Source organism: Rhincodon typus, chromosome 3, assembly GCF_021869965.1.
Source record: "Rhincodon typus isolate 14 chromosome 3, sRhiTyp1.1, whole genome shotgun sequence".
Classification (NCBI taxonomy): Eukaryota; Metazoa; Chordata; class Chondrichthyes; order Orectolobiformes; family Rhincodontidae; genus Rhincodon; species Rhincodon typus.
In genome coordinates, this window is record NC_063334.1 from 53,253,704 (window position 1) to 53,265,871 (window position 12,168).

At 42.6% G+C, this 12,168-nt stretch overlaps 1 protein-coding gene across 2 annotated transcripts in view; it reads left to right on the forward strand.

The window, feature by feature from the left end:
- Nucleotides 1–11,372, forward strand: part of LOC109927261 (fructose-1,6-bisphosphatase isozyme 2-like) — a 51,219-nt gene extending 39,847 nt beyond the window's left edge. For both annotated transcript variants that reach the window (XM_048594772.1, XM_020527234.2), the window contains exons 6-7: nucleotides 5,752–5,871; nucleotides 11,065–11,372. In XM_048594772.1, the coding sequence (XP_048450729.1) occupies nucleotides 5,752–5,871; nucleotides 11,065–11,259 (315 nt within the window). In that variant the 3' untranslated portion in view covers nucleotides 11,260–11,372. The remainder of the gene's footprint in view (nucleotides 1–5,751; nucleotides 5,872–11,064) is intronic.
- Nucleotides 11,373–12,168: the final 796 nt, after the last annotated feature.

Sequence of the window (12,168 nt, forward strand, 5' to 3'; positions counted from 1 at the left end):
TTTTAAACCACAGACATAATCATGTAAGTGTGCTAAATTGTTTTCACTTATAGTCCTCATTCTCTTGAGCATACAGGCCAAGAGTGGGGAAAGGCTTCCTTTACAGATCACTGTCAAGTGACCACTGATGGAAAAGTACCTGAGTGGATAGTAGTTATTTTAATCAGCCTGTTTAAACCTGTTATATCATGCATCCAGGGCAGTTTGGTTTTGAAGCCAGGACTGCTAGCCCAGAGGCAGGGACACTGCTATTGAGTCATGGAGATATACAGCATGGAAACAGACCCTTCGGTCCAACTCGTCCATGCCGACCAGATATCCAAATAAATCTAGCCCCATTTGACAGCTTTTGGCCCATATTCCTCTAAATGCTTCCTATTTGTGTACCTATCCAGATTCCTTTTAAATGTTGTAATTTTACCAGCCTCCACCACTTCCTCTGGCAGCTCATTCCATACACACAACGCCCTCTGTGTGCAAATGTTGCCCCTTAGGTCCCTTTTAAATCTTTTCCCCTCTCACCTTAAACCTATGCCCTCTAGTTTTGGACTCCCCCACAATTTCCCTATCCATGTCCCTCATGATTTTATAAACTTCTATAAGGTCACCCCTCAGCTTCTGATGCTCCAGGGAAAATAGCCCCAGCCTATTCAGCCTCTCCCTACAGCTCAAACCTCCAACCCTAGAAACATCATTGTAAACCTTTTCTGAACCCTTCCAAGTTTCACAACATCCTTCCCATGGCAGGGAGACCAGAAATGTACTCAAAAAGTGGTCTAATCAATCTCCTGTATAGCAACAACATGACCTCCCAACTGCTATACTCAATGCACTGAGCAATAAAGGTAAGCACACCAAACACCTTCTTCACTATCCTATCTATCTGTGACTCCACTTTCAAGGAGCTATGAACCTGCGCTCCAGGGTCTCTTGGTTCAGCAACACTCCCCAGGACCTTACCATTAAGTGTATAAGTCCTGCCTGATTTTCCTTTCCATTTATCTAAATTAAACTCCATCTGCCACTCCTTGGCCCATTGGCCCATCTGATCAAGATTCTGTATACTCTGAGGTAATCTTCTTCGCTGTCCATTGCACCTCCAATTTCATTGTCATCTACAAACTTACTAACCATACCTCCTATTTTCACATTAAAATCATTTATGTAAATGATGAAAATCAGTGGAGCCAGCACCAATCCTTGTAGCACACCACTGGTCACAGGCGTCCAGGCTGAAAAGCAACCCTCTACCACCACCCTCTGTCTTCTACCTATGAGTCAGTTCTGTATCCAAATGGCTAGTTCTCCCTGTATTCCATGTGATCTAACTTTGCTAACCAGTCTACAATGAGGAACCTTGTTGAACACCTTACTGAAGTCCATATAGATCACATCCACTGCTCTGCCCTCATCAATCTCTTCATTACTTCTTCAAAAAACTCAATCAAGTCAGTGAGACACTATTTCCCACATACAAAGCCATGTTGACTATCCCTCATCAGTCATTGCCTTTTTAAATACATGTAAATCCTGCCTCTCAGGATTCCCTCCAACAACTTGTCTACCATTGATGTCAGGCTCACCAGTCTATATATACCTGGCTTTTCCTTACCATCTTTCTTAAATAGTGACACAATGTTAGTCAACCTCCAGTCTTCCAGTACCTCACCTGTGGCTGTCGATGATACAAATATCTCAGCAAGGAGCCCAGCAATCTCTTCCCTCGCTTCCCACAGAGTTCTTAGGTACACCTGATCAGGTCATGGGGATTTATCCACCCTTATGCATTTTAAGATGTCCAGTACTTCCTCTTCTGTAATATGGACATTTTTCATGATGTTGCTATTTATTTCCCCATGTTCGTATTTTCCATATCATTCTCTGCAGTAAACACTGATGCAAAACACTCGTTTGGTATCTCCACCCTCTCCAGTGATTGCTGATCTTTAAGGGGCAGGCAATATCATCTCCCTAATTACCCTTTTTTCCTGAATGTATCTGTAGAATCCCTTTCGATTCTCAATAACCCTATTTGTTAAAGCTATTTCATGTCCCCTTTTTGCCCTCCTGATTTACCACTTAATATTCTCCTATTGCCTTCTTCTAGGGATTCACTCGATCCCTGCTGTCTGTACCTGACATATGCTTCCTTCTTTTTCTTGACCATAACCTCAATTTCTCTCGTCATCCAGCATTCCCTACACCTATCAGCTTTGCCCTTCACCCTAATAGAACCATACAGTCTCTGGACTCTCATTATCTCATTTTTGAAGGCTTCCCATTTTCCAGCCATCATTTTCCTTGCGAACAACTGCCCCCAATCAACTTTCAAAAGTTCTTCCCTAATACTGTCAAAATTGGCCCTCCTCCAATTTAGAACTTTAACTTTTAGATCCAGTCAATCCTTTTTCATCGAGACAACAAGGTGCAGAGCTGGATGAACACAGCAGGCCAAGCAGCATCATAGGAGCAGAAAGGCTGACGTTTCGGGCCTAGACCCTTCATCAGAAAGAAGACCCTTCTTTCTGAAGAAGGGTCTAAGAAAGAAGGGTCTAGGCCCGAAACGTCAGCCTTTCTGCTCCTACGATGCTGCTTGGCCTGCTGTGTTCATCCAGCTCTGCACCTTGTTGTCTCGGATTCTCCAGCATCTGCAGTTCCTACTATCCCTTTTCATCACTATTTTAAAACTAATAGAATTATGGTCACTGGACCCAAAGTGCACCCCCACTGACTCCTCAGTCACCCATCCTGCCTTATTTCCCAGGAGTAGGTCACGTTTTGCACCTTCTCTGATGGGTACATCCACATATGGAATCAAAAAATTTTCTTGTACACACTTAACAAATTCCACTCCATCCAACCCTTAACTCTACGGCAGTCCCAGTCTATATTTGGATAATTAAAATACCTTACCATAACCACCCTATTATTCTCACAGAGACCTCATTACAAGTTTGTTTCACAATTTCCTGCTGACTATTGGGGGTGTTTATAATACAATCCCAATAAGGTGAGCATCGCTTTCTTATTACTCAGTTCCACCCAAATAACTTCCCTGGATGTATTCCCTGAAATATCCTCCCTAAGTACAGCAGTAACGTTATCCTTAATCAAAAACGCTAGTCCCCCCTCCTCTCTTGCTCCCTTTTCTATCCTATATAGCATCTATACCCTGGAACTTTAAGCTGCCAGTTCTGTCCATCCCTGAGCCACATCTCTGTAATTGCCATGATATCCCAGTCCCATGTTCCCAACCATGCCTTTAGTCATCTGCCTTACCTGTTAGGCCCTTTGCATTGAACTAAATGCAGTTTGATTTAGCAGTCCTAGCTCAGTCTCTGCTTTGTTCCTGCTTGCCCCTTTTCCTAAATATGTCAGTCTCAGACTGCCCTCTTTCACACTATCTCCCTGAGTTCCCCCCACTTACTGCTTTAAATCCGCCCAAGAAGCTCTAGCAATTCTCCCCGCCAGTATATTAGTCCCCTTCCATTTTAGGTGCAATCTGTCCTTCTTATACAGGTCACTTTTACTACAAAAGAGATTTCAATGATCCAAAATGTGAATCCTTCGCCACTGCACTAGCTCCTCAGCCACGCATTCATCTGCTCTATCTCCCTATTCCTACCCTGTCTCACTTGCGGCACTGGGAGTAATCCAGATTTGCTACCCTCAAGGACCTCCTGTTTAAATTCCTGCCAAACTTCCTATATTCTCTTCTCAGAATCTCATCCTTTATCTCTTCATATATCATCACTTCCAATGCGTACAACAACCTCCTGCCAGTCCATCTTGCCTTTGAGAATATTCTGCACCTTCTCCGAAATATCCTCGATCCTGGCACCAGGGAGGCAACACACCATTCTGATGTCTTGTTAGCTGCAGAAACATCTGTCTGTGCCTCTGACTAGAGAGTCCTCTATCACAATCGACTGCTTGGAACCTGACATACCCCTCATTACGTTAGGGCCAGTTGGTACCAGAAATCTGCCTATCAGTACTACATTCCCTTGAGAGTCCATCACCCACTACATTTTCCAAAACAGCATACTTGTTTGAAATGGGGAAAACCACAGAAGACTCCAGCACTACCTGCTTCCCTCTCCTACGTTTGCTGGAAGTCATCTATCTACCAGACTGTATCTTCAGTTTATCTCCCTTCTTGCAACTGTCATCCATCACACCCCTAGCTCCTGTAATTTCCTCAATGCCTCTAACTGCCACTCCAACCGATCCATGCGATCCAAATGATTAGCAACCAAGCACACTTCCTGCAGACACAATCATCAGTAACATGGAAACTCTCCCTAATCTCCCACATCTGACAGGAAGAGCACATGACTCTACTAAAGACCATCTTTGTACCTTAGTAGTCTATAGACCCAGGAAATAGCACTACTCTAAAAAAACATTGCTCCAGGTTAACTTAGTAATACTTTTAAAGTTTAATCAAGAGACAGATCTCAATAAAAACATATAATCAAAAAGAACCCACTCTACTCACTATTGTAGATTTTTTAAAGAACAGCCACTTAGCTGTTCCCCTGCTGTGAGCTCGCCATTACAGGTTTCTCCAAGGTCAGCTGTGAATTTTGCTACTTGTTTATTTTTCTTAGATGAACTCTGATGTCCAGAGGTACTTGAAATCAAACAGCAGAGGCAGTAGCTGTGCAGGACTGCACAACAAAAACGCTATTCAAAGTCGGCTTGGACAGAATCAAGCTAGGGTTGAGTACCCTCCACAATTAAGTATTTAACACTCAATGTAGAATTTCTTACTGTTATCAAAAGTGGTAGAACATCAGCGGAATAATTTTTAGTGAGGAAATTCAAATTTAGTTAACTTGTACCGCTTGTGAAACAGATGGAAGATGAGGTCTTCTTTCGTAATGTTACTAATTGAATACAATACCTTAAAGGGTTGGGGAAACCCACTCACCTGCAAATTTCAAAAGGGAATTGTATATGTATTTGAAAAGAAAACATCTTTAGGACCATGAAATGAAAGCAGGGGCATGGGATTAATTGGACAGCACTTCTAAACTGCCAGTCACTGGATTTAGCTCCCTTTTTCACACTGGTTAAATAACGTGAAAATCTGTGTGATGCTGTATGTATCACCCGATCACGTAAAAATGGGGGATTTGTGAGCTTTAAATATTTTGCATACTTTGCTTATTAATTTCCATCACATGGAAATTTTCTTTCAACACAGATCAGTTCACCTGAAAATTTATATATTCTCATAATTCTGTTCAAATGTAATAAAAAATATTGGTAGGATCAAGTAACTTGAGAGAGCATGACCAATTCTGTCTTGCCTGCACATTCCACAATGTTTGACTGAAAAACACATTACGTCTAAAAGATTGCACAGAGGTTTCCTGTTGGCTCAGTTACTTGCATTAATTTCATATCAGTTTTACGCCAATACTTGAACCAATGGGTTTATGAAGAAAATATATCTGTTTCTCTTTCCACCAACAGTATCGCAGTTTTTAAAAGTTCAATATAAATCATAATGAACAAGTTCTCAATCTCAATATCTAAGTTCATAAATTAAGGATGATCATTTGAAGGAGGTGCTGCAGAGAGATCAGCATCCATGAAACTGGTTTCTGAAAAGCTATTGCCTTCTAGTGATAAATGAGAAACATTTGCAGGATCGGAGCTTACAATGAAGTTGAATTTGCAGAGTATTTAACTATTCTTTAGGCTAACTGCATTCACATACATTATCTTTCCTTTGTGCAGGATGGCAGTGCTCCATACAGTTCAAGATATGTAGGGTCTATGGTGGCAGACGTTCATCGTACATTAAAATATGGAGGCATCTTCATGTACCCTGCCAACAAGAAAAGTCCAAAAGGAAAGGTACATTTTCACCTGTTGTAATTGCACATTCTTATGTCTGTACTTTATATGGCTTGTAAACACAAACATTTATTGCATCATGTAGTTAGCAGAAATCAGGGAGAAGACTCTTGTTTTTTGTTGTCAGTACAGATTCCGGCATCTGCAGTAATTTGCTCTTCTTTTCCAAAATCACAGGATCCTTGCCTTGTAGGAACAAGCCATTCAGGCCAACAAGTCCACACCAACCCTTCAAAGAGCATTCCACCCAGACCCATCCCTCTAACCCTATGTTTCTCATGGCTAATGCACCTAACCTACACATCCCTGAACTCTATGGGAATTTAGCATGGCCAATCCACCTAACTTGCACATCTTTGGACTGTGAGAGGAAACTAGAGTACCAGGAGGAAACCCATGCAGACACAGGGAGGAAGTGCAAACTCCACACAGACAGTCACCTGAGGTTGGAATCAAACCCAGGTCCCTGGTGCTGTGAGGCAGCAGTGCTAAGCACTGAGCCACCATGCTGAAATGGCATGGAGGCAAAGGTGATGGAAGAAGAGTCCAACATCAAGTCATGGAGTCCTCTCCCCATCTGACAGACCCCTTCACCCACCTACAACACTCTCCCTCCACCTGGACTCCTCCCTCTGGCCTTTTACCTGCACTTGACCTGTTCATTGAGAATTGTTGACATGACATTGGTCGCTTCAATTTCTCTGTCTGCTCACTCATTTGTTTCCTGTTTGCTTCTGAATAAAAACCAAAAGAACTGCGGATGCTGTAAATCAGGAAGAAAAACAGAAGTTGCTGGAAAAGTTCAGCAGGTCCAGCAGCATCTGTGAAGAAAATATCAGATTTAATGTTTCAGATCCGGTGACCCTTCCTCAGAACCAGGCCGGAAACGTTAACTCTAATTTTTCTTCACAGATGCTGCCAGACTTGCTGAGCTTTTCCAGCAATTTCTGTTTTTGTTCCTGTTTCCTTCTGAACTGTTTGCACTCCATGCTTGCAAATCTAACCCTGAGTTTGTAATTAAGCCTTCTGACAAGGGTGGTGTTTTTGTTGTCTTGCATACTTACCTCTACATTGAAGAGGCTAAGTGCCACCTCTCAGATACCTTCTCCTATCTCCCTTGGACCATGACCCCACCATGGAACATGTCCATAACGATCACAAACCTTATTTCATCTGGTGATCTCCCTTCTTCCTCCTCCAAACTCAGTTTCCCAAGCCTGCACTGCCCTCTTCTACCTTATTCTCAAAGTCCATAAACAGGACTGCCTGGGGAGACCAATTGTTTCTTCCTGCTTCTGCCCAGAACTCTACACAGTTCCTAACCCTGAACACAGCACCCAGAACTCATCTCTGCCTACCTTGACTTGATTTTGTCTCCCCTGGTCCAGTCCCTTCCCACTTACATCCACTATCCCACTGATGTTTTACGTTGGTTTTAGAATTTCCAATTGTTGGGCTCCAGCTGCCTCCTCTTCACCATGTACGTGCAATCCCTTTACACGTCATCCCCACCTGGATGGTCTCAGGGCTGTCCGCTTCTTTCTGGAAAATAGGCCTGGGCCATCCCCATCAATCTCTACCCTCCTCAGCCTGGGTGAGCTCACCCTAACCCTGAACAACTCCTCTTTTAACTCCTCTGGCCTACTTCAGGTCAAAGGGGTGGCAATGGGTACCTGCATTTTCCTCAGTTATGCCATCACTTTGTGGGGTACATGGAACCTTGTTCTGTTCCTACTCCGGCCCCCACCCACAACTTTCTCTGGTATATCAATGACATCATTGATGCTGCTTCCCCCCCTCATCCGGAATTAGAAAAGTTTATCTATTTCAATTCCAATTTTCATCCGGCTGTCATGTTCACCTGGTCCATCTCTAACTCCTCCCTTTCTCAACATCTCTGTTTACATTTCAGGGCATAGGCTGGCCACCAATATACACTACAAACCCACTGACTCCCATAGTTATACATCCTCACATCCTACTTCCTGTAAAGACGCTATTCCTTTCTCCCAGTTCCCCCATCCCTGTCTTATCTGTTCTGATGATGCCAACTATGAGAAGGGGGCTTCTGAAATGTCCATCTTCTTCTTCAACCGAGAATTCCCCAGTACAGTGATTGATAGGACCCTTACCCAGGTCCAACCCATCTCACGCACTTCAGCCCTCACTGCCCGTCTTCCCTCCCACAACAGCGACAGAGCCCGCCTTGTCCAAACCTACCATCCCGCCAGTATCTGAACCTGGAGAATCATTGGCTGCCATTTCTGCCACCTCCAAAGGGATGTCACCATCAGACACATATTCCCCTCCCTTCCCTTGTCAGGCTTCAGCAAGGACCATTCCCTCTAGAACATCCTAGTCCACTCCTCCTTCACTCCCAACACGTCCCCACACCCTCACAACACCTTCTCCGGCAATCGCAGAAGGTGTAACACTTGCCTGTATACTTCCTCTCTCCTCACCATCCAAGTTCCCAAATACAACTTGCAGGTAAAGCAGCTCTTTACCTGCACCTTACTCAATCGAGTCTGCTGTATTCGCTGCTGACAATGTGGTCTCCTCTACGTTGGGAAAACAAAGTGTCAACTGGGTGACTGCTTCGCAGATCACTTAAGCTCTGTCCACAAAACAGACCCTGAGCTTCCAGTTACTTGCCACTTAAACACACCCATGTGTTCCCTGGCCAACATCTCTGTCTCAGGCTTGCTGCAGTTCTTCAGCAAGGTTCAGCACAAGCTAGAAGAACAGCATCTCATTTTCAGCTTGGGAGCGCTGCAGCCTTCTGGACTTAATATTGAGTTCAACAATTTTAGGGCTTGAGCACCTTTCCCCATGCTTTTCCCCACCGCTACACAATAGTGTTCATCATTACTTGGGCTGTTAATACACACTACCCATTGCCAGCCACTAATTATCCACATTAGCAGCTATTCATCCACCCCCAGACTGACGTTTAACCACTCCTTTGGCCGTCCATCTGTTTTTCTCTGTCTTTCTCCACCTGTCATTTACTCTCCACCTCACTCCCACCATCACCCCCCCCAATCTTCTGTATAAAAATCATCCTTCTTGGTACCATCAATCTGAAGAAGGGTTACTGGACACAAAACATTAACTCTGATTTCTCTCCACTGTTGCAGCCAGATCTACTGAAATTTTCCAGCAATTTCTGTTTTTGTTCCAGATTTCATCCTGGCTGAACATTCGTTTCCATTACCAGGACATGGCCAATTAATCTATCTGTACTATCTGAGATCAGCCAATTTAGCACAGACCATGAAACTGCATCCTTTCCAAATTATGTGGCTTCTTACCGCATCAGGTGTTATGTTAACTCACTGAGCCACTGGAGTATGAGTGCTTTTGTTTCACTGGTGTTTTTATACTTCTGATTGCGGTAATTTTTCCCACACCTTCTTACAAACTGTCATTAGCAATCCTGTCCTTTTCTTTGTTCATGGAATGTGGCTAGGCCAGCATTTATTGCCCATCCCTAATTTCCCTTGAAAAGGTGGTGGTGAGTTGCCTTCTTGAACAGCTGCAGTCCATCAGGGACAGGTATATCACAGAGCTATTAGAAAGGGAGTTCTAGGATTTTGACCCAGCAATAGTAAAGGAACAGCAATATAGTTGCAAGTTAAGATTGTGTGTGGCTTGAAGGGAAACTTGCCAGTTATAGTGCTCCCATGTATCTACTGCTCTTGCTACAGCTCTTGTCATTGTAGATGTTAGACGTTGCAGGTTTAGAAGGGACTGTCTAAAGATCCTTGATAAATTGTGGCATCTTGTAGAAGTTACACACTGCTGTCACTGTCAATTGGTGGTGGAGGGAATTAATGTTCAAGGCATTTGATGAGGTTTAAAACACGTGGGATGTTTTCTCCTGGAGGATGGTGAGCATCTGGAGTGTTTCCAGATCTGCATCCATCCAAGAAAGTGGAGAGTTTGCATCACACTCTTGACTTGCGCCTTGTAGGTGGTGGATAGGCTCTGGGGAGACAGGAAGTGAATTACTGTCTGTAAAATTCCTTGTCCCTGTTCTATCCTTTTAGCCACACCATTTACTTGACCGGTTCTATTACGTTTCTGGTTAATTGTAACCCCCAGGTGTTGGTAGTTTGCAATTCAGCGATGGCAATCCCATTGAATGTCAAGAAAAACGGTTATATTCTAGCTTGTTGGAGATAGTCATTACCTGGCACTTGTGTGCCACAGATGTTACTTGCTTCTGCTCAGCTCAAGATTGGAAGTTATCCATGTCTTGCTGCATTTGGACATTGACTGCTTCAGTATGTAAGGAGTTGTGAATTGTGCTGAATATTGTACAATCATCAGCAAACCATCCCCACTTCCGACCTTAAAGGAAGGCCATTGATTAAGGAGAAGAATAAAGTTGGGGCAAGGACACTAATGTGAAGAACTCCTGTGGCTGGTATGATTGACTTCCAACAACCACAGCTTTCTTCCTTTGCGCTTGGTATGACTCCAACCAGTAGAGAGCTTTCCACTGATTCCCATTGAATTCTACCTTGCTAAAGCTCCTTGATGCCACACTCACATCAAACACTGCCTAGATTGCAAGGGCAGTCATTCATAATCTGTTCTCTCATTACAACACTCGGTTGACAGTTGTTGCTTATATTATTACAGAGCCATTTCAATTCACCACTGATAGTAGCTTTGACTTCATCAGCATTGCTGCAATATAAATGAGATCTACAACATATGGAAGCCAAGAACCACTGAAGGAGATGGTTCTCTTCAAGTTTCTATTCAAGTAAAGGATGGCAATTTATATTAGTGAGGACACAAATGAATCAATAATATTTTTGTGCCAATGTCAAAGACAAGGCTGCTGTTGTTGATTTTGGCTACTGTGATAGAATGTAGGCTAGGCAAAGGATGTCAATGAATGGTGAATTAAGGTGTGCAAATTTAATTGCAATATAAATCTTTTTTAGTCTTAATTGAATGGTAGATAGATTCAATTGTCTTACTGCCCAGCTCTTGTTCCAAACATTTCATGTACCCTGATATACTAGCACTTACCAGGAATAACCTGAATCTCTCATTATCTCCTCGTTGAACTTAATAATATGCTTCAAGCTCACTACTACATATTATAATAATTGATATCTGTGTTATGGTAAATGTTTTAATAAATAATTTAAATATATTGTTTGTTAACCACAGCTTCGCCTTCTGTATGAATGCAACCCAATGGCCTTTATAATGGAACAGGCTGGTGGAAAAGCCACTACAGGAACCCAGCTAGTACTTGATGTGAAGCCAGAGTCTCTTCATCAACGGGTTCCTCTCATTATGGGATCACCTGATGATGTTGACGAATTTCTTTCCTTTGTAAAGAAACATGAAGCTAATGCATGAAGTTTCAAGCCTCCTGCAGCTTGCAAAACAGATTACTGGAAACCTACTGACTGATCTATAGATTTAAGTGAAGAAGACTGTGCTCAGTACAGAAGTGTAAACTGTATGAGAAACCCATTTGAAGTAGATATGTCTATATTACTAAATTTTCTTCCATGCTTGACTCAATTCTGCATTTGGTTTTCTTAACTCTCAGTTTCCTGAAATTACAGTTTTCTCACTGGATCATAACTTAGAAAATTAGAGATTTTTCAGGCATTTACTTCTAAAATTATTTCACTATTTCTTTATACACGTGTTTGAGTAAAATGATTTAAAGAATTATGTTAATATTGTTCACACTGGTGACAAGTGTCCAAATAAACTGAGGCTTGGAATTCATCTCAAGTAGTCAGACAAAGGGACAAGATCAAATCATTAAAATGGAGAAGAATATTGAACAAGGTGTACAGCTGACCACCAAGTCATTGCCACTTGTTTAGTTAAAAACCAAAAGAATTGTGGATGGTGTAAATCAGAGACAAAAATAGAAATTGCTGGAAAAGCTCAGCAGGTCTGGCAGCAGCTGTTGAGAGAAATCAGAGTTAATGTTTTGGATTGAGTGACCCTTCCTCAGAACTCTGAGATGTACAGCATGGAAACAGACCCTTCGGGCCCATTCGTCCATGCTGATCAGATATCCTAGATAAAATCTAGTCCCATTTGCCAGCATATCTCTCTAAACCCTTCTTAAACATATACCCATTCAGATGCCTTTTAAATGTTGTAATTGTACCAGCCTCCACCGCTTCCTCTGGCAGTTCATTCCTTATACACACCACCCTCTGCGTAAAACAGTTGCTCCTTAAGGTCCCTTTTAAATCTTTCCCCTCTCACCTTAAAACTATGCTCTCTAGTTTTGGACTCCCC